We start from the raw sequence: 20,502 nt of genomic DNA, 5'->3' as shown, positions 1-20,502 counted from the left end.
CCCGAAAAATATATATATAATTTTATCCTATATATTTAGGGATAATTACAATAATGTCCCTCCATGTATAATTTTTTTCAATTAAGTCACTGTTTTCATTGAATAATTTTTTTTTTATTATTATTTCGGGTCAGGTCGGGTCGGGTCGGATTTCTAAGTCATATATTCGGGTCGGGTCGGGTCGGGTGAAACCTTAATTTCGTCGGGTCGGGTCGGGTCACGGGTGGAAAACCCTTTCTTCTCGGGTCGGGTCGGGTGGCCCAAAAACCCGACCCGACCCGACCCATTGCCATCCCTAGAGACGGCGATCAAAAAGGGAGATGACAAGAACGACATTTACTATGTCAACCGTGGCTGATAAGAGAGGTTACTGTTAAGGTTAGGGATTTTGGATATTTAGGGATTTGAGTTTCTTTTATATTTTTTTACAAAAATATGTTTTTTTATAATTATAATATTTTTTAAATAAAATTTTTAAAATTATCATAACATGACACGTGTCACTTAACGAAAACTTTTAACGATCGTTACAATCCGAGCACTTAAAATGATAATGTTTGTAATGTTAAGCATCTAGATGAATCAAAAAAGTTTGGGCAACTATTGGAAAAAATGTATAGTTTGGACATTTATTTTCTAATTAAACCATAAATAAATAACAAGTAAGTAAATATATAAATAAAATTTGTGCGTTTAAATGAATAGAAAATGGGTAAATATAGATTGTAATTAATTGATTTTGGTTAGCTTCTTACAAAAATCGAACGACGTCAAGAGGGGGTGAATTGACTTTTTACAAATTTTGTTGAAGCAATCGTAAAATAGAAAGATTTGCACAACGATTTTAGAGTGGTTCGACTTCTACGCTAACTCTACATTCACTACCTTAGCATTCACACCAATGATTTCTCAAATCCACTAAATTTGCGAACTTTTTTAGGACAAGGTGTAAACTTACAACAATACATAAGGTTTACAACCCAAAACCTTGCTTACACTCTCTTCACAAGAGGGATTACAAATAAAACAAACAAAGAAAAAACCTCACAAGACAAATGCGTTTGCAGTAATTAAACATTTACCCAAATCAAACTTGAGCAAAATAAACAATATAGCTCACACGTGTGTTACAATGAAAAGATTGAAAATTGAAGCACAAAACACTTCTTTGATGTTGGTATATTTGATCAATATGGTTCTAGTTGACATTGGGATGCTTTGACATTCAATTTATACTAGCCACTAAGAGCTGTTGGGGATCATTATAGGCGTTATCTATAACTAAAAACAACATTTAATGCACAAGGGATCGATCTTTTGGTTAGAGGGATATATAATTTTTAAATAATTCGACCGTTGCAAGAAAGAGATCTATACTTTAAGGAAAATGATCAATCTCTTTCATCGGGAGATCAATCATTTTGGTGAAGGAATCGATATTTTCCTCGAAGGGTTGATCCTTTTGTGAAGGGATCTATCCAAAACCTACTATAATCCAAGAGATCGATCTTTTTGCTAATGGATGATCCTTTGAGCAAAAATGCTTGGAAACTCGACTTTAAAGCGTGAAAATCGAGTATGTTTTTGAAAATGTTCGACTAAGTTGAAAAACATTTAAAACATATTTTCAAGTTAATTTAGACTTTGAATTATTTTTGATAAATTTTAATGATTACGATTAAGTCCAAAATTAATTTTACAAATTATTGTTATATCAAAATCTTAATTCAATAATTTTATTTTATTGGGTAATTATTGATGTAGTAGTTATCGTGACTTTTAAATGTTTTGGCCATCAAAATTTTTTTTATAAATTTTATTTTGGACCCTTATTCCCATATGTAATGGGGTAAGGGGGAGGTAGGATAGTAGGCTGACCCCAACGCCAGGTTGAGAGCAACTTCCGTAGGAGACCTCCGAATTATGAAATGCCCACCGTGAGACTCGATCCTACGACCACAAGGTTAAGAACCTTGCGCTCTACCAATTGAGCTGGACGATCATTTTTATAAATATAAGTAGTATATGTTCAAAGACTCTCAACCATATAACCATGAAGGCTCATACTTTTGGCACACACGATGCTCGAACCTAAGATCCTAAGGGATAACAAGTCTCTTAACCACTGAGGTCACTTGATTCGTATTGGTGATCAAACATTTAAAAAAATTATAATTCTTTTAAATATTTTCATTTTAATATTGATCTTACTGTGAAAAATCTTCAATTCTTTTGCTCACCATTCATCATTAATCATCATTCACAATAAGATCAATATTAAAATGTTAACTTTTCACTTATTCTTCTTCTCTTTGAATCGACTTTCACAAGAATCACTCAAAATCAATAAAAATCTATTTAAAAGATAGTAATTTCTAAATATGTTATTCATGTTCTAAAAAAAATTAACCGTTTAAATTATCGATCGAACACCCTAAACTTCTCAAATATAAAATAACCCAAAATAATGATTTTTTTTTTTGGTTTAATTAAGTGAATTTTAAATGGACTTTGTAAAAATCTAAACCAATAATTACCAGACAATTTTATTGACATGTAGGGTAATCGCAAAAGATATAATTTTCAACTGCTAAAAGCAAGTGAAGAAATATTAATTTTGATCAAGATAATAAGATGAAATAATTTTTTTTTACTTCTACATCAAAATCAAACTGTTTAATCAATCAATTGTTAATGATGTAACAGCAAAATGGAGTAATTAAAATGCAAACAAAAATTCATTGTTAAAATTAAAACGTTGTAAAATTCACTATTAAAATCAGCACACAACCTAAACTTTAGTGACTGATAGTATAATTTACCTTTATTTTTATTTTCATAAAGCCAAATTACACAAAAAGACTTTATTTGAGCAACCTCGAAAAGTTTGATTCTAAAGAAGATCAATCTCAAATATTTAACTCTGATTTGCTCATTGCTTAACGTTTAAACCCAAACTAAGCTTAAAGAAGCCTAACAAAAACAAGCAAAAAATTACAGGGAATGTACATGGCACGGTACGTGTAGATGAGAAAAATTAGTCAATACCTTGGATCTCCCCCATCAAAATGCGGTTGCTCGTAACCTTGAAACCGAGCAAGGCAGGATCGATCTGCCATCCCTTCTTGCCTTTCTTCTTGCCACTTCGAGGAGCTTGTGAAGCAGAGTAGGATGAAGGCTCGAAAGCAGAACCGTACGCTGCTGCCTCAGTCCCGTGAAGATGAGCTGGCTTCTTAAGAATCTCGATGAATGATGATGCCTCAGACAATGCAGCATCGTTGAAAGATGAGGTCCTTCTCATAACTGCATCTATTTTGACAGATGCCTCGTCTTTTGCACTCCTTTTTGCGTGAGTTGCAAGGCTTGTAGGACTTTTCTGCTTCACGAATGACACCGTGTTTTGATCAGAGAAAATATCCAGGGACGATGAAACCTGTGAAACTTTATCACGCCCTTCCGGCATAACTGACAGTAACCTACCAATAACACAAGCACATTTAGATCGCTTTACAAACTGGGTTTAATAGTTAAAACATTGTTAACAACCAAAATGATACTGAACATGCAAAGATTTGCATTAATGCCAATTATCAAATGATGCCGATAGGAGAGAGAGAGAGAGAGATCAACATTATGAGACGTGTCGTGTCGTAGACTCGTAGCTGTGTTAAATAAAACACATGCAAATAAAAGCTCCGACATTACAAAAAAAAAATTCACCTATCCTTGGAAGGGTGTTCAACTGATTTATCCAATCCAATATCATTACTGTACATCTTGCCACTGCCACCTGCACCATTTCACTTTCAAGATTTAGTTCATACAAAGAGGATTGAATTTAATGAAAATTTCTTTCTGACAGATTACCAGTACTAAGAGAACCATGCCGGATATGGGTTCAACTTTGTAGAACACCACTGTCCAAAGTTGTCTTTACTTGCTCTAAAATATTGTCCTTAGACCCTGACACAGAACCACTTCGAGAAATCATGCCTTTCAATCCATTTTTATTCTCCTTACCCTCGAATAATTCTTTATCCACAAGATTTTTCCGTCAACCTAGCACCTGCATAACTACTAGAGAACGGATCTCCAGAGCCCAAAATCAATGAGTGTTCTGCAAATGAGCCAGAATTTTGAGGGCCTTCTGAAAATGAGCTGTTCACATGAACTTCCTGATCGGTCAAATGATTGAAAGGTAAATTCGAAGCTTGTTGCTCGGATGGTGAACTAGAATATTGCTCATCCACTTCTGATGACTGCATGGATTGAATACCAAGTTTTTGTTGAAGATCGTCCATTAAAGCTTTCTTAGAGATTTCATGAATCCTTTCAGCTGATGTCCAAGTGCTTGAATCAACTCCAGACTCCCTTCTTTGCAGACCTGCTTCAAGACTTGATTGTTGCATTTGTTTTCCAGCCCAACAATTTTCTAGTTGCCCATTTTGCCTAGACTGGTAGCTCTCAATTAAATCTGGATGAGAAGTATACACATCACCCAAAATTTGTAGGCCATTAGAGTGGTTACCGGAAGAAAATGGACCCAGTTGGTTGTTAGAGTGCATATAGAGATGGTCAGATTGATCTAGAGAAGTTACATTTTCGCCTTCCATCCCAGAAGCAAGTGCAGAAAGAGCTGGCCAGGCAAATTCTGTAGGGTTTGGCTTAAAAGTCCCTTGCTGCTGTTGCTCCTGAAAAGCAAGATTCCTTTTAAGATTGCTGAATAGCTCTTCAAAAGATGAAAGCCTCTCTTGGTGAAGATCTGAATCATTCAACCCCACTGATTGAGCCTGGAGAGGAATGCTAGGATTCCTGACAAATGGACCAACTTCATCTACAGACCAAGAACTTCATCTACAAATGGACCAACTTTTCTCCAACCTCCAGTGCATTCGAAAGGAAAGATTCTAGCTGATACAATTCTACATAGAAGCAATCATGAAATTCTTTCCCCTTCTTTTACTGAGAAAACCATTGAATGAATTAATTATAAAAAAAAGGATCTTAGATGACTCGTTAACGAAATCAGAAATCTACAATTAATAGATTAAACTACCAAAATTCAAATGAAGAAATATTTTGGAAAAATAAAATAAAATTTCACATAGACTTGCTATTGAATTGAAATGGTACACCAATACGATCTGAATACTCAAATTGTAAAGTTGACAGGATAAATAATGGGAAAAAATGAAAACTTAAATGGAAAAAATAAAAATGAAGAAATGTATTAATACCTTTGGTGGAGTGGTCAGGGCCGATTTTGGAGGGTAAGAGATCATCAGGTAGATAGAATTTTCCGTCAGCCATTAAAGATATTGAAAATTGATATAAATCTAAAGGGCGGAGATTGCAGCGGGCAATCGGCGGCGTTTAAGGTTGTGCAAGACGGCGACGCACAGAGAGACCAGACGGCTCAATAGCTCGAGTGAGAGAGAGAGAAATGTGCTGCTGTGAGTGTAAATACGTCATTGTTTGAGCAGTTTTTAAGAGTCCAAAACGTTGTCGTTTTGTTTGGTTTATATTTTATGTGAAATCTTGAGTCTGGTTATTGTTAGGTCCAATACTACAAACGAGTAGAGTTCGATTATTATATAATACTTTTGTTAAATATATAATTATAAACGACTTGATTAAATAGTATAAAATAATTATAAGATAATATTTATTTAATTTTTTTAAATTATTAATAATACATATTTATCTTGTATACATAATTATTAGAACTTAAAATTTATAAAATAAAACCATTTAAGATTCAGAGAAAATTAATAATTTGATACTTGAGAATATAAAATTATTTACAAATAATACTACATGCTTGTATTACCTTTTTTTTATTGAAATAAACCTACATTACTTTGTACGTAATTTGGAAAGATCCTCTTTTTTTTTTTTACTAAAAAAAAAGCTATGTTTTGTTACCATTGGCATCAACATCGCATCTTTTCCTTCAAAAAAAAAAACTAAATAGATTTCCTTTTTATTGTTCTCAATTACCATACGTATAAAACCTGTTGCTTTGAATCTTCGCCTTCCTGAAATTAACGCAGGAAAGGCCAAAATGCAGATCAGTCTTCAACTTTTGATTGTCGAGTGAAAGCTTTTGGTGTTGAATTTCAAAGCTTTTCCACGAAAATGCGTTTTTGCCCTTGTGTTGGTTGGAGGAAACGTGAGAAGCTAAAGACTGGTGATAAGAAAGAACCAGGCAAGAAATGCAACCCTAATGTATCTTCTAGTCAGTTTCTTTCGTGCAATTTGCTTCTCCCCCTTTTCTGAATTTTGGTTCCGTTGTTTGTCAGATATATGGTTTAATTTATCTTGTTTGGTTTACTTTTCTCAAGATTTTGTTAATAATGTGAATTTAATAGATGGGATATATGGAATTTCAAGGTATATTAGTGGGGGATGTCCATTTGTTCAATTTAGAATCTTTTGGTTTCTTAATTTCTGCTAGGGAAGTTGTTATTTTTTAATGTTATATGTGAAGAATACCCTTTTTCCCCAATATATAATGCATCAAGGAACTAACAGCTTATGCTAAATTTACATTGAATCTTTACCTTTCATCCTATTTCTACTATTGTTGAAAACATTGCTGCTAAATATCTGGTAATTCGTTTTGAACTTGTATGGAGCTTAAATCAACTACGGGATTTTTCATGGAATGGAAGCTCACTTGGAGTTGATTAGCTGAACCAAGATCTAAGGCTTAGTTGGGATGAAGTTTTGGAATTGTACAATGATAAAATACGGTTTGTTGTTGAAATCGTGTGGATATAAGTTGATTGTTCCTTGGCTTTTGCTTGTATCGAATCTTTCTTGAGGCTGTAATTTGTTAGATTTGTCGTTGCTGCCTGTCCTTTTACTTCGTTTCCCTTCCTAAATGAACCGAACTAATATTGCAGACTCCAAAAGTTAGCACTATAGGACCTGTGAGTTTATGTTTGGATCCAATATATGTTTCTTTTGCACACTTTGATAGTACCTAAACAGTTCTCAATGTTAAACAAAGTGACATGATAGAGTTTTTTTTTTTCTGGCAATCTAACTATGCCTGAAGAAAAACAGAAGTTGGACCAAAAACCAGTGCAGCCGTTGTTGAAATCGTGTGGATATAAGTTGATTGTTCCTTGGCTTTTGCTTGTATCGAATCTTTCTTGAGGCTGTAATTTGTTAGATTTGTCGTTGCTGCCTGTCCTTTTACTTCGTTTCCCTTCCTAAATGAACCGAACTAATATTGCAGACTCCAAAAGTTAGCACTATAGGACCTGTGAGTTTATGTTTGGATCCAATATATGTTTCTTTTGCACACTTTGATAGTACCTAAACAGTTCTCAATGTTAAACAAAGTGACATGATAGAGTTTTTTTTTTCTGGCAATCTAACTATGCCTGAAGAAAAACAGAAGTTGGACCAAAAACCGGTGCAGCCGTGAGACAGGAACCATCAGCTCCAAAAGAGGAGCCTATTTCTGACAATCGGGCCCAGACTTTTACATATCGACAATTGGCAAATGCGACCAAAAATTTCAGAGCAGAATCCATGGTTGGACAGGGTGGATTTGGGTCTGTTTATAAAGGAAAATTAGAAAGTGGTCAGGTACATTCTTCTAGGGCTGTTTAATTTCCTGACTGGAGCATTTTCCCCCATATTTGCTTTTTATTCGCATGCATTATGGTTGTTATCAGGTTATAGCTATTAAGAAACTTGATAAGACTGGTCTCCAAGGGGACAAGGAGTTCCTTGTGGAGTTTCTCATGCTTTCACTTTTGAATCACCCAAATCTTGTCAATTTGATTGGTTACTGTGCCGAAGGGAATCAGCGCCTTCTTGTATATGAGTACATGCGGCAGGGATCATTGGAAGATCACCTCCATTGTAATTCATGCCTTCTCCTTTAATCTTGTTAAAGATTGCATTTGTTGTAAACCATTTTGACTGGTTCTATCTAGAGTTCTAGACCTCCGGGATAGGGTCTGAAGGACACTAGCTCACTCACTATCACAGCTTTGAAACCCTTTTCATTTTCTTTCTTACATATGTCATGGTTTCAGTAAATTAAATTTATAATCAATGGTGTTCACAGATCTTGAACCTGATGAGAAACCTTTGGACTGGAACACGAGAATGAAAATAGCTTCTGGTGCAGCCCAGGGATTGGAATATCTTCACTGCGGAGCAACTCCACCTGTTATATATAGAGACTTGAAATCATCTAACATACTATTAGGTGACGGATTCAACCCAAAACTCTCTGATTTTGGGTTTGCAAAATTTGGTCCGAGTGGAGATAAATCACACGTTTCCACCAGGGTCATGGGAACCCATGGTTACTGTGCCCCTGAGTACCTCACTAGTGGAAAATTGACTACGAAGTCTGACATCTTTTGTTTTGGGGTTGTTCTATTGGAGCTGATAACAGGCCGTAAAGCTTTTGATGATACACGTGCTTGTGATGAACGACTCCTTGTTGATTGGGTAATAATACTTCACATAATGTTTATTAACGGTTTGACTGGAACTGTTTTGCTTTATGGTTGTTTCTCAAAGAAATGTCATTTTTCTTTGCATATAGCACTTTAATAACAGGCTGATATATAACTTTAACTATGACAATTCTCCAAGTATTGATCTCATATGGTGCTTACTGAAATCAGTTGCCTTTTCATTTTCTTCTTACTATATCTCGGTGATCGAACAGTAATTTATGGAAATACAATTAGTCATAAACTTGAAGCGCACGGTATTTACATTTGAATTGGCTAAGTGAGAACACATGGCATATTTGCATATTTCTGCAGTAACATTTCCTGAATGCATGGATTTCGTTTTTCTCCTTGTTAAAGATACCAACAATGTGTTTCCTGACCTACCAACTTATATATATCCATTTTTTTTTGTAGGCACGACCAATGTTTAAGGACGGAAAGAACGTTGCAAACTTAGCAGATCCACTACTGGGAGGCCACTTTTCGAAATCCGGCTTGCAGAAGGCTCTAGAGGTGGCCGTGATGTGCATCGAAGAAAATGCAAATTCGAGACCCTCTGTTAGTGAACTAGTGATAGCTCTGGATTATTTCAATTCTCATCCATATAACTCGGAAGAAGCTAAAAGGGATAGTGTGAAAGGGCCCGGAAACAGTGACTCTCCAATCGAAACAACCGGGATGTTAGGCGTGGATTACGAAAGAGAACGAGCCGTCGCTGAGGCCAAGATGTGGGGAGAGAGTTGGAGAGGGAAAAAAGGATCAGTAGGATAGAAGTGCAGAAAAATGCTATGCAGGGATGATCAAACAGGTTAAAAAAATGGTATCTAACCCTTTTAATATGAAGTACACCAGAGGTCACTGAACTATGTTCAAATAATCATTTTGGTGAATTAACTTTCAAAGTTACAAAATGCTCGTTAAATTTTATCAAACTGTTACAAAATGCTCATTAAGTTTTATCAAACTGTTACAAAACGTCCATTTTGTAAATTTTGAAAATTCAGTGACCAAAATGATCATTCGAACATGGTTCAAAATCGTACTTTACCCTTTTCATATCAGAAGCGTCTACAGTGGAACATGGAAGTAGAAAGCAAGGGGTTGGGTTTGTGTGTTGTCCTAGTCATGTAGTAAATTGTATTTATTTATTTTAATCCATATATATTATTGTACCGTAATGTTGAGTCACTGGAGAACTTCCATTACTTGACATGTTCTTATCTTGTTTTTGTAATCTTTCATGTATATACATGTGTTTGAACATGCATCTGTATATGTATTTGTGTATATATACATATTTTATATTAAATGAAACATCCAATCCATAAGCATCATTCCCTTTCCTCCTCTTCTGAGGTCTGTCTGTTGGACAATCTGATTAATCCACTTCCCAAATATACTATACACTTCTAAAAAATATATATATTCACTTTAAAGTGAGTTAAACTACTTAAATATTTTCTCATCAATAAAATATAATTGTAATAATAATAACAAAAGTCCATTAAATTAACATAAATATCAAAATTCTCTCTCAATAAAATCTAGTTATTATAATATTTGAAGACAGTATATCTGCAATTATGTTTCCAGATCCACATAAAGAGGGCCTAAAGGTAAAGAACAGGAAAAGGGGGAAGGTCAAAATGATAAAGGTCCTACCGCGATTCGAACCCAGATCGCTGGATTCAAAGTCCAGAGTGAATTACTCAAATTTAAAACTTTTAATTTCATTCATTTAGATCATTCCCCCTTGAGTCTTTAAATAAAAGAAGAAGAAAATCAAAATCAAAGATCAAATGCTGGAATATTGAAGGGAGAGGTAGAAGGATGAGAGGTTTGGTACAACACTCGAGAAGCTATGTTCCTATAAGGATCTTTTTCTCTTCTTTGTTTCAAGAAATCAATGCATCCCTCCACCTCTGATTTTATGTGAGAATACAACTCATCACATTTCTTCTTGTCCTTTAACTCCTCCATCCCTGTGCATACAGTTCTAGTTAATGCATTAAACATCTGATTAATTAATTGCTTGGCTCTCCTTTTTTACACCATACATGTGTATGTGTATACATATACATGAATTATTTGATACGCACGCTATGTAAAAATTAGATTCTACTGTTTTATCTATTTTAGGTCTAAACCCTAAACCTTAAACATCAACTTTTAAATTCTAAACCATACGTCTTGAATATGACACGACATTCAAATAAACAAAGTTATGAAATCAAAATTTTACGCAGTCTATGCACGAACCAAGCTACTTTAGTGGTTGGGGATCTAGTGAGGTCATAAGTTCAAGCATTAGTCTCTGTAGACAGAGGTGTTTAAACATTCATTGTCAAATGATTTAGAATTTTTAGAACATATACTATCGTGTAATCATCTCAGTTTAATAAAAAAATATTTTACGCATCCTATATCAAATGGTTCCATATATATTATATTACCAAATTTCAACGCCATAAAGCTATATATAATGTATATGGATCTTGGTTTGTACAAATTTACCTCGAGTTAAAATCGGCTTCCCAAAATAATAATAAAACCGGCCTGGAAATTTTGGTAGCATCACTGGTAAATGCATTTGTTGGTTTGCAACCTCACCACTTGCGTCGGTCCTGATTAAGGAGTTGAAATGTTCCAACCATGAAGACAGCAGAGGAAAATTATATGTACGAGATCGATGGAACATAAAATTTAAATTCAGTTTAATTTTGAATTCGTACCGCAGTTTTGCAGACCGACTTGTAAGTTTTTCTATTTCTTCCCTCCTCCATGGAATTTTCATTTGGTCATCGTAATCCAAAATAATCTGGAATGTTAGGGAAACACCCTCATTTATTGAATTGCATGTTTAGAATCGTGAGATAAAATATGACTGTAAAACATGGGAGTGATATAAAATTTTAGTGGACGAAAACAAATTATCAATAGAAAATATAAGTGAAATACTTAAATTATATGAAAATTAAAAATTTAACGACAACTACCCCAACCATCCCATCAGTCATCCCTAGGGTTATATATGTAGACTTCATGAAGGAAAACAAAATTTGAAAAACATAACAAAAACATGTGTTATACATGGACGGATGCATGATTTTATGCTAAGGGCGAAAACAAATTATCAGTAGAAAATATAAAAGAAATACCTAAATTATATAAGAATTTAAAATTTTCAGGAGAACGACTGCCTGCAGACACCTCCTCGATCCATACCAATGCTATATATGTAGACTTCATCTAGGAAAAAATTAGTTTTGTGATTCTTAGCCTTAATTACCTCAGCGAAATCATCCTCTCCAACAACACCAAAAGGAACAATCTTGGCTCCAAATCTGGCTGCCATCCTCACAAACTCAGATTTCTCTGGCCAAAATAACTTGTATTCTTCGCCCTGCAGGTCCATCTCTACACTTGAGTATTACATATACATATACACAATGTGATGCATGATCTCATATTCACCAAGGGTCAACTCATGGATTATATATATATATATATTATGTTACCTTCCTATGAAGGGCCTCACGTACGCCACCAGGGTACAACAGGGCATGAGATTTTGAAGACATAAGTTTGTAAAAGTTTGCAGCTGAGACAGGCACTGCCCCCATTACTCTAAGTACGTCATAATGTGATAGCTCCACGTCCGGGGGCTTTCCGTCTTTCACTCTTACAAACATCACTGGATGTGCTATCCCGCGAACAAGAATGTTTCTCTCCATCATAAATTGAGCTACTAATGGAACAACTTCAAGTCCCATTAACATGTGATAACCGACAAGTAAGACTGGCCCCTCTGATGGAATTCCCGCCAGTCCCCTCACCACCTTCCCTTCCTCTAATGTTGAGAGCATCACAGGGCCGGTAGCTGTAAGAAGCAAGCTACGAAAAAATACCAATTTAATCAATTACTCATAATTAATATCAATTCATAGTTTCCGATTAATAATTAAGATTGATGATGCAAAAGGCATGTTAATCCGGAGACAGCCCCTTCGGCCTTTTTTTGGTGAGGAAATATCCTCGACAGTTCTATATTCTTCAATTCCCACTCAGACATTGGCAGATACTTAGTTTTGTGGGAATGCTGATCAGCAAATTCCTGTCAGTAAATTTAGTAGTAGATTAATTAATGTTTACCTAATCGATTCATGCAGTTTTTTGAATTCACTAGGTGTTGGTGGTATGTAATCTGAGACGCAGTTGAAGTGCTTTCCACGGCGGTAGAAAGAAACTCCCTTGATGATTGTGGCCAAATCAATATTGTCTTCCTGAACAATCGAGCAAATCTAATAATTTGTATCACAAAGTTACTTGCAGATTAGAATTAATCTAAGCCGGTGCCTAGCAGCCTACGCAAAGAGAGAAGCATACCAGGAAGAGAAAATGACCACTTTCTTCAAACTTACGAATCTCACAATCAGGTAGTGTTTTTTGAAGTCTTTGACTTTCTTCTAGACTAGGCAACAGCTGATCTCTTCCGCTATATATAAAGAAAAAAAAAACAGTGAATCCAATCTATCATTATGATATAAATTACAAATTTAAATGTGCAAATTCAATGCAATATACCATATCCACAGAATATGCAAAGTATATCTATGAGTTCATACATACATATATATATATATATGTGTGTGTGTGTGTGAGCCACAGAGTTTAAGGACCTGCAAAGTATCAGCATTTGAGCTTTAATTGCATGAAGGCATGAGTTCGTATTTGCAGAACCAGATTTCAACAAATTTAGCTTCCATCGAAGCGTTTCTCTGGGTAAAATATCAGCCAGAATCTGTCAACAAAAGATTATTTCTCTTTCTGAGTTTTGTCGCTAAACATGTAGTTCTCTTGTCTATTATCTAGCTCAATTATGTACATTGCTCCGGAGAAGGAATGGATGTACAATTGAACATAAGCGTGGAACTTACAGGGAGGTATGATGACATATTAGAAAGATCTTGTGATAACTCTCCCACGATTTGGGGCAGAGAACCTCTTTTTACAACGTTATCCATCAGGATCCTCAAAGGATTACCTAAACAAGTAAACATATACAGTGCCATTATTAGTAAATCATATCTTCTCACTCAGTTCTAAATGGAAAAGAGCACTATACATGAATCAAAGAGAGTAGAGGAACATGTTGGCAAAATAACCTGTTGGTAAGCTCAGCATGTAAGTGAGATTAAGTGGGAACTGATCAGGCGTAATCTCCAGCAAAGGTATTAGTGGTTGCAACTGTGACTTACTAAAAGATGTGGCTGCAGGTTAGAGAAAAAACAGGAAAAAGAGAGAGACCAATAAGATTATCCATGGATCAAGCAGAGCAACTAACTAGATTTCTTCAAGGCATTTTCTCAAACAGAATAGGTATTGCATATATGTAAGACTGACTGTGGACCTGGGTTAGAAGAAACAAGCACAAGATCTATGTCAGGATTCCGAGCTGCAACGGAGAAGGCAAGGCATGCTCCAAGAGACTCCGCAACAATATATATTGGCCTGTTTGGGGACCTGTAGTTCTCTGACCTAATCGTTCTTTCCACAAGCTTCACTAGCTCTAAATCGGAAAATAAAAATTATATGGAATAATTAATTAGCAAACTATCATATATAGTCATTAATTAAGCCACTGGTACTGAAAAACGGAGAAAAAACAAGTACCATTAAATGGCGTTCTATCCTGCACAGGAATATGCAAGCACCAAATGTTGAACATCCTTCATTCAAAGATCATTTAAAATGGATACTTGTTAGACAATTTTGTTAACTAATTAAAAGACAAGTGAAAATTTAACCTCAGTTTTGACTTACTTCCCAAGCTTATGATGATGCATTATAAGTCCAAGTCCGGTGCCATCAATTCCTGAAAACTGAAAACTCGTTAGCTTATGCTATAATTTGAATTATGAAAAACACTAAGTAAATTGCATTTGTTTATATATAAAGAGAAAACGAGTCTATATCTGATCAGAAAGGTGAAGAAAAACGAACCGGGCAAAAACAGAAGCAAAGGACAGTCTGGAGAGGTCGAAGAAGAGCACTCCAAATGTGAGAACCAACGAGGCGGACCGCCGTCCGATCTGATGATCTCTTTAGACTCTTCAAAATAATCTTTTAACCACTTTTTACCCTCCTCAAACTCCGGCAACTCCTCCGGATTTGCATAAATATTAGGTTTCACCTCAGTTTCCTCCGCCATCGTTTTCAGATTCATCTTCTTACCAAGCTTTTCATTCTCTCCAAAACCGCTTACTCTTCCTATCCGTTCCGTAGAAACAGCTAAAATCCGCCCGCGTTTCGTTATTCCTCCGAACAAGGTGGTGGTGCTCCGCTGAGAAAATGGCGATACGCCACCGGCGAGGAGTATAGAAGCTCCGATGGCCGCCATGAAACTGAACCGAACACTCTCTTGTTTTGATCGAGTTCTTTATTTGTTATTTATAATGGTATGATCCAGCTTTTTGGATAGACATGGATTTGAAAGGGGAAAAAAACGTTTTGTCCTCTTCTGTAATACGAGTCATGAAGTACAGAGGCGCTAAAAGCCTTAATTTGAAATTAAAACATTGGTTAAAGAGTACTTTCAATCATTAAATATTAATTTATTTTTTAAAATATTTAATATTTTACTTTGATTTATCTCTTAAAATTTTCTAAAAATAAACTTTAAATTATTCAAAATTTTCAATTCTATTATAAAAAAGTGACAGAATATGTTTTAAATTGATTTTTAAATAAGCTCACAATTTTTTTGAAAAAAAAAACTCACAATTCTTTGAAAACTGAAAATATATTTTTATAAAAAATATTATTGATATTTTCTGTGTAACACCCCAATTTAGGGGCTAAAATTAAGAAATTATAAAGTGGTGAATTTAATTGGTATTTTTGAAAGAAACAGTGGGTTAAATTATAAGGTTTTAAAGTTGACACACCGTTTTATAAAGTGTAGTAAATTTAGTGGTTACACTCATGGTTTACCCATTTTTATTATGAGTTGAATTATAAATCCCCTGCGCACGGGTTCTCATTTTTCCAGTTTTCCCTTCTCCAACAACCCTCCTTTCAACTTTGATCTACTCGCCGTCCGACCTCCGATTGACGAGCTTAAACTATCATCGTGTTCGTTGTCAACTAAAGAACAAAACTCCTCAAACCTTTCGTCATGAATCGTCACTATTCGTCATTAATTTCAGTCGGAAGTATCGTCGGTAATAACTCAATTTTAGTTGGTTTTTCATCGATTTACGCACCATCGTGTTCCTTGTTCCGTTCCGAGTCTGCCGGTGTCATCCTTGGTCTCCGTCGACGGCGGCGCGTGAGGAGATGAAGCGATCAAAGTTTTCGATTCGTTGAAATCGAACTCTCCGCCGTTCAAAATTGTGAACCGAGCTTTGTAAGTATCTCGAAATCGCTTAAAATAATTTTTATGAATTTTTCCAGGAATTTTCCGACATCAGGGTACTGTTCATGCGCCCCCACGCGCCACCACTGCGCGTGGGGAAGAAAAAAATGACCGATTTTGCTCCTATTTTGATCGGTTTGACCGGTCATAACCCGACCTGATCTGTTGACCGGTGTTGACCACTGTTGACCAAAACTTTTTGACCGTGCATTAAAAGACCTTTGACTTTGACCGAGTATACCTATCCTGATATTTTTCAACATTCCGAATCCGATTCCGCAGTCTGTTTTTCGAAATTCGAACCCGAAGACCTCGAAATTGGCTGTCAAACCCGTTGACTTTGATTTTGACCAAAAATTCCAAATTTCTAAAAGTCATATTTTATGTTTTCGACGTCCTGAATCCGAATCCGAAGTCCGTTTCGTCAAATTCGAACCCGGTAAGCTGTTTTTCACTGATTTATCACCCGATTCGATTCATTTATCGTAATTAAGCTCCGTTTCTGATATAATTTTTTTTGATATGGATCCGATGATATATTGGAAGATGATTTCAATATCGAGGGCGTACGAATGGAATTTTATGGTCGATCAGTATTGCACAGAAATCGAGGTAATACTTTACTACCTCTTTATGCTTTATAGAACATGTTGGTATTGGTAAATGCATAAATGAAAATGTTTGCTCTCATATGTGTAATTAATGAATATCTACACTAGATACGAATACAGTAAAAAGTAGGTAACTAAATATGGCTGAGATGACTATTATAAGAAATTGGAGGACAGTTGGAATTAAATTACAAGTTCTTGAATTAAGTGATAAAAGAATCAGCCATGGATATGTAGATTATAATTTATCTCATTAAAGGTACTTAGATGATAAATTATGAGAATATTTCGATTAGATAAAATTATGAAATTACCCTTATGTTGGAAAATAACAAGAATTATCCCTGTAAGTGGATTAATAAATCTAAAAAGAATTATTGATCTGCTAAAACTATTGATGTGCATAAGAAATGTTAGTTTTACTTGGAAATTATGGATAACCGGTTTTTAACCCCAAGACGGTTTATGCTAGATACTAGAAGTCTTTTAAAGAATCATTTCAAGATTAAAGAATGTTCGAGGAATCAGTTAATCTTATGATCTCTATATTATATTATTTTCGTTAAGAGCTAATATCGAAATTATCTGGTTAAGAAATTATGAAAATACCATTGAGATGTAAAATAGTTCGAGTTAACCCTGAATGAGAAAATACTTTAAGGATTCATACTTAACTCAATTTAAGTACGTATTTGATTGTTAAGATCTTGAATTAGTGCAGAAAAATTCTTGATATTCCGTTTGTAAAATCTGAGAAGGTACTTGACCCGAAAATATCTGAATTATGAGTAAATACCTGAAGAACAGTTTATCGGGGGTGTTCTTTTGTTAGAATTGTCTGAATGGACTGAAATAAATGATAAGTTTAAATTCAAAAATAAAACCGGATGGAAGAAAAAGATTGAAATACCGTAGATCTATAAAATTACCAAAATACCCCTATAATAGAAATGACCCAAGAATATCACCAAGCTCATGAATGATTGGATATCCTCGAACTCTGAAATGAATGGAATAAAACCTAACACTAAAATTATCAAAATACCCTTGTGACCTAGACTAAGTAGATGTTAGATTAATTAAGGAATCCAAATAAGCATATGTGTTAGACTACCTTTAGAAGTTATAGAATAACTTAAGTAAGCCGATCAACCGTAATGATATGTCAATACCTGAACGACATATGTATTAGTTGAAGGTGTATTCGTCTTCTCAAGTGTGGTTCGATGATAATTTTGGAAGTACTCTGTAACATCCGCAATACCGGGTTAGTGACCAAATTGTAAAGTTTCAGAATTTGGTGACTAAAGTATAAGAATGAAATAGTTCAATGATTATTGGATATATATGATGAAGGTTATTTAGTAATTAGTAAAGGAAATAAAGGGCAAAAGGGTCAATTGACCAAGAGATGAATAAAAAAATGGGATTGGTAAGGATAAAGGCACGTGGAAAGGGAGAGAGTTCTCCAGAGTTCTCTTCTCCTTTCTTCTTCTTCTTCACGTGGAAGCCAAGAGCCAAAGGTAAGTTTCTTTGTTTATAATTGAATTGTTGATTTTAAGGTTAGGTTTTAATTATTAGATGATAACTAAGCTTAAGGAAAGCTTAAATCATCTTAAAAGCAAAGGATGGTGGAGTTATGAGAGATTAAAGATTTAGAGTTTATAAATGAAATCTTGGAATAAAGTTCATTTCTTAGATTGGAAGTTAAATTTGACTTGTCAATGGTTAAATTAAGAGATTTGGAGTGATAGAATTGGATTTATATCATATAGAAAATTTGGTATGATTCTTGAATCTCATAAAGAAGATAGGATTTTGAGGTTAAAGATGATTTACATGGATATAAGTTGGTTCAAGTTATAGTAGTTGAGTTTAATGTCATAAGAGGGGCTTAAAATAGAAGAATTAAGGGAAGAGTTAATGATTTACGTGCTAAAATGTCAGTTCTGGGCAATGTGCATCGATGCACATTCATTGTGCACCGATGCATCGATGATAAATACCAGAAATTGTTTAAGGTGCATCGATGCACATGCAGTGCATCGATGCATAAATTTAAATAAAAAACATCGAATGGGATTTATGCATCGATGCATAAGGAGTGCATCGATGCATCTCCATTAAATACAAACATCGAATATGATATATGCATCGATGCATGGTGTAGTGCATCGATGCATACCTTCATTAAAAGATGAAATTGGCTTTTCTTTGAGACTAAGGAGTGATAGTTTCGAATATATCAATCAGTATACTGATAAGTATTAATGTATTATTATGTAGATATAGAATGAAAGCTTGTTCCGGAACAAACTAAGGATTAGGATTGATTCAAACAACGAGGCCCAGGTGAGTGCATACTAGTGATATGTAGTGTTTAATGGAAATAAGACTTGCGATGAGTCTATTTCCTAGAGTAATATGCATGAAGTCATGGACATGATTATGTGTGGTTATAATTATATGTGATTATTTGTATTACATTGATTGTATGTATGCATGACTAAAGATAATGATATGCTTTGTATATGCTATATGATGTATGTAAGACTTTAATATGTAATAATGGAAGAACATGAGATAAGTTATATGATAGAGTCATAAGAAATGAAATGAATATGAGAGAATAAGATAATAAAGTATAAGTTATATGATATGGTATAAGTAATTATACGAGAAATATTAGGAGACTCTAAGAGAATAGTATGAATTCGAGGGCATAAATAAGGATACATAAGTAATATAGGGAAGATTGATAAATTAAAAGAAACTATGGTTTATGTATTATAGTGAAGAGCTACAAAGTTTTATTAAAGAGTATTGTGGAAGTCATGAGAAATTGAACTAAATAAATAGATGGTTGATGTGAATAAAAAGGGAAAATGATATAAAATAAGTTATGAAATTATAGGAATATAGAAGATAAGTCGAGAGATGTAGGGAAATAGAAATATATGTTTATTAAGGGTCATAGGAGAACAAGTATATGTAATATGATAATGAAATATAAGACTATGTGGATACATGGTTATGAGATAAAATATGTAATAATAGGAAAATATGATGAAAGTGAGTTTATAAGAATTGATATGAACTAGGTAAACATGGGTAACAGTATATGCATAATGGAAACATGAGTTGGACAAGTACTTAGTGGTATGATTTATTATGAGAATTAGTATAATGGAGCTATATGAAAAGATTATAATGAATATATGAAATTGAATTAAGTAAAGAGATTAAATTAGTACCTAAATAAAAATACTATTAAATTATATATGTTTAGAAATACAACATAATTTATAATCTATGGGAATACAAAGAAATAGAGCATAAGGTAGATAATATGATATCCGTTATTATATATCTATATGATATATGTCATCAGGTAATATGAAAGAACTCTGAAAATTGATATAAGCTAGGAAGAAGTGTTCTATGTGTTATATGTAGCATATATGATCTTATGTGAACAAGATATGATAAGTATGTTTACATGAATAAATGTGATTGGGTGAGAAATGATAGAAATTATATGAAAACATGATATATGTGACATGAGAATGATATGAAAATGATCTACGTGTAAGTGAACTATGTGACTATGTGATAATATGAAACGAAGCTATGTGATACGTGATATGGGAAGTGAATTACAAGTTTATGTGAAATGATAAGTATAAAAGAAAATTCCCATGTTATGTGTCTTGAGAGCTAGGGGTATAGTTGGCATGCCAAGAGTAGAGGGTCTACGCGGTCATTCGGGACAATATTCTATGCGGTCCTTCGGGACAATATTCTACGCGGTCCTTCGGGATATATATATATTCTTTGGAACATGTGTGAAGTCTGGTGAGACACATATATGATCCCTAGCATATGTATATGATTCTTAAGGAATTCTATGTGGTCCTTATGGACATCATTATATGGCACTACGGTGCAATTCTACGCGGCACTTCGGTGCATTTATACGAGC

General features: G+C 34.4%; 3 protein-coding genes across 5 annotated transcripts in view; 1 reads left to right on the top strand and 2 right to left on the bottom strand.

The window, feature by feature from the left end:
• Positions 1 to 2,889: 2,889 nt before the first annotated feature.
• LOC120181605 lies at positions 2,890 to 4,868 on the bottom strand. The gene is made up of 3 exons (XM_039186696.1): positions 3,868 to 4,868; positions 3,721 to 3,790; positions 2,890 to 3,476 (listed from the first exon to the last, which is right to left on the bottom strand). The coding sequence occupies exons 2-3, from the start codon at positions 3,774 to 3,776 to the stop codon at positions 3,038 to 3,040; spliced, it is 495 nt and encodes a 164-aa protein (XP_039042627.1). The 5' UTR covers positions 3,777 to 3,790; positions 3,868 to 4,868; the 3' UTR covers positions 2,890 to 3,037.
• Positions 4,869 to 5,962: 1,094 nt separating this feature from the next.
• The window catches only part of LOC120181604 (serine/threonine-protein kinase PBS1-like), a 25,249-nt gene continuing 10,709 nt past the window's right edge, over positions 5,963 to 20,502 (top strand). Inside the window, exons 1-7 of one of the 3 annotated variants that reach the window (XM_039186694.1) lie at positions 5,963 to 6,238; positions 7,401 to 7,602; positions 7,692 to 7,881; positions 8,090 to 8,481; positions 8,907 to 9,300; positions 13,915 to 13,920; positions 19,953 to 19,956. In XM_039186694.1, coding sequence (XP_039042625.1) covers positions 7,546 to 7,602; positions 7,692 to 7,881; positions 8,090 to 8,481; positions 8,907 to 9,263 — 996 coding nt within the window. In that variant the 5' untranslated portion in view covers positions 5,963 to 6,238; positions 7,401 to 7,545 and the 3' untranslated portion in view covers positions 9,264 to 9,300; positions 13,915 to 13,920; positions 19,953 to 19,956. Of the gene's footprint in view, positions 6,239 to 6,631; positions 7,603 to 7,691; positions 7,882 to 8,089; positions 8,482 to 8,906; positions 9,303 to 13,914; positions 13,921 to 19,952; positions 19,957 to 20,502 lie in introns of those variants that run through there. The other 2 variants (XM_039186693.1, XM_039186695.1) reach the window with 2 other exon arrangements.
• Positions 10,077 to 14,949, bottom strand: LOC120181603 (acyltransferase-like protein At3g26840, chloroplastic). The gene is made up of 14 exons (XM_039186692.1): positions 14,496 to 14,949; positions 14,316 to 14,367; positions 14,166 to 14,221; positions 13,903 to 14,061; positions 13,658 to 13,762; positions 13,430 to 13,536; positions 13,172 to 13,293; positions 12,879 to 12,987; positions 12,645 to 12,775; positions 12,011 to 12,386; positions 11,782 to 11,895; positions 11,225 to 11,310; positions 11,007 to 11,116; positions 10,077 to 10,474 (listed from the first exon to the last, which is right to left on the bottom strand). Exons 1-14 carry the CDS (start codon positions 14,890 to 14,892, stop codon positions 10,281 to 10,283), a joined length of 2,118 nt encoding a protein of 705 aa, XP_039042623.1. The 5' UTR covers positions 14,893 to 14,949; the 3' UTR covers positions 10,077 to 10,280.

Source organism: Hibiscus syriacus, unplaced genomic scaffold, assembly GCF_006381635.1.
Source record: "Hibiscus syriacus cultivar Baekdansim isolate YM2019G1 unplaced genomic scaffold, ASM638163v2 tig00112530_pilon, whole genome shotgun sequence".
Lineage (NCBI taxonomy): Eukaryota > Viridiplantae > Streptophyta > Magnoliopsida > Malvales > Malvaceae > Hibiscus > Hibiscus syriacus.
This window is presented reverse-complemented; position numbering and strand designations above follow the sequence as displayed.

Excerpts from the sequence above, each read along its gene's own strand:
- LOC120181605 (XM_039186696.1), bottom strand. The coding sequence starts at position 3,776 with ATGTACAGTAATGATATTGGATTGGATAAATCAGTTGAACACCCTTCC. Across the intron at positions 3,477-3,720 it reads GAACACCCTTCCAAGGATAG|GTTACTGTCAGTTATGCCGG; the intron begins GTGAATTTTTTT and ends TGTTATTGGTAG.
- LOC120181603 (XM_039186692.1), bottom strand. The coding sequence starts at position 14,892 with ATGGCGGCCATCGGAGCTTCTATACTCCTCGCCGGTGGCGTATCGCCA. Across the intron at positions 13,763-13,902 it reads GCTTGTTTCTTCTAACCCAG|CCACATCTTTTAGTAAGTCA; the intron begins GTCCACAGTCAG and ends TCTAACCTGCAG. Across the intron at positions 13,537-13,657 it reads CATGCTGAGCTTACCAACAG|GTAATCCTTTGAGGATCCTG; the intron begins GTTATTTTGCCA and ends TTACTTGTTTAG.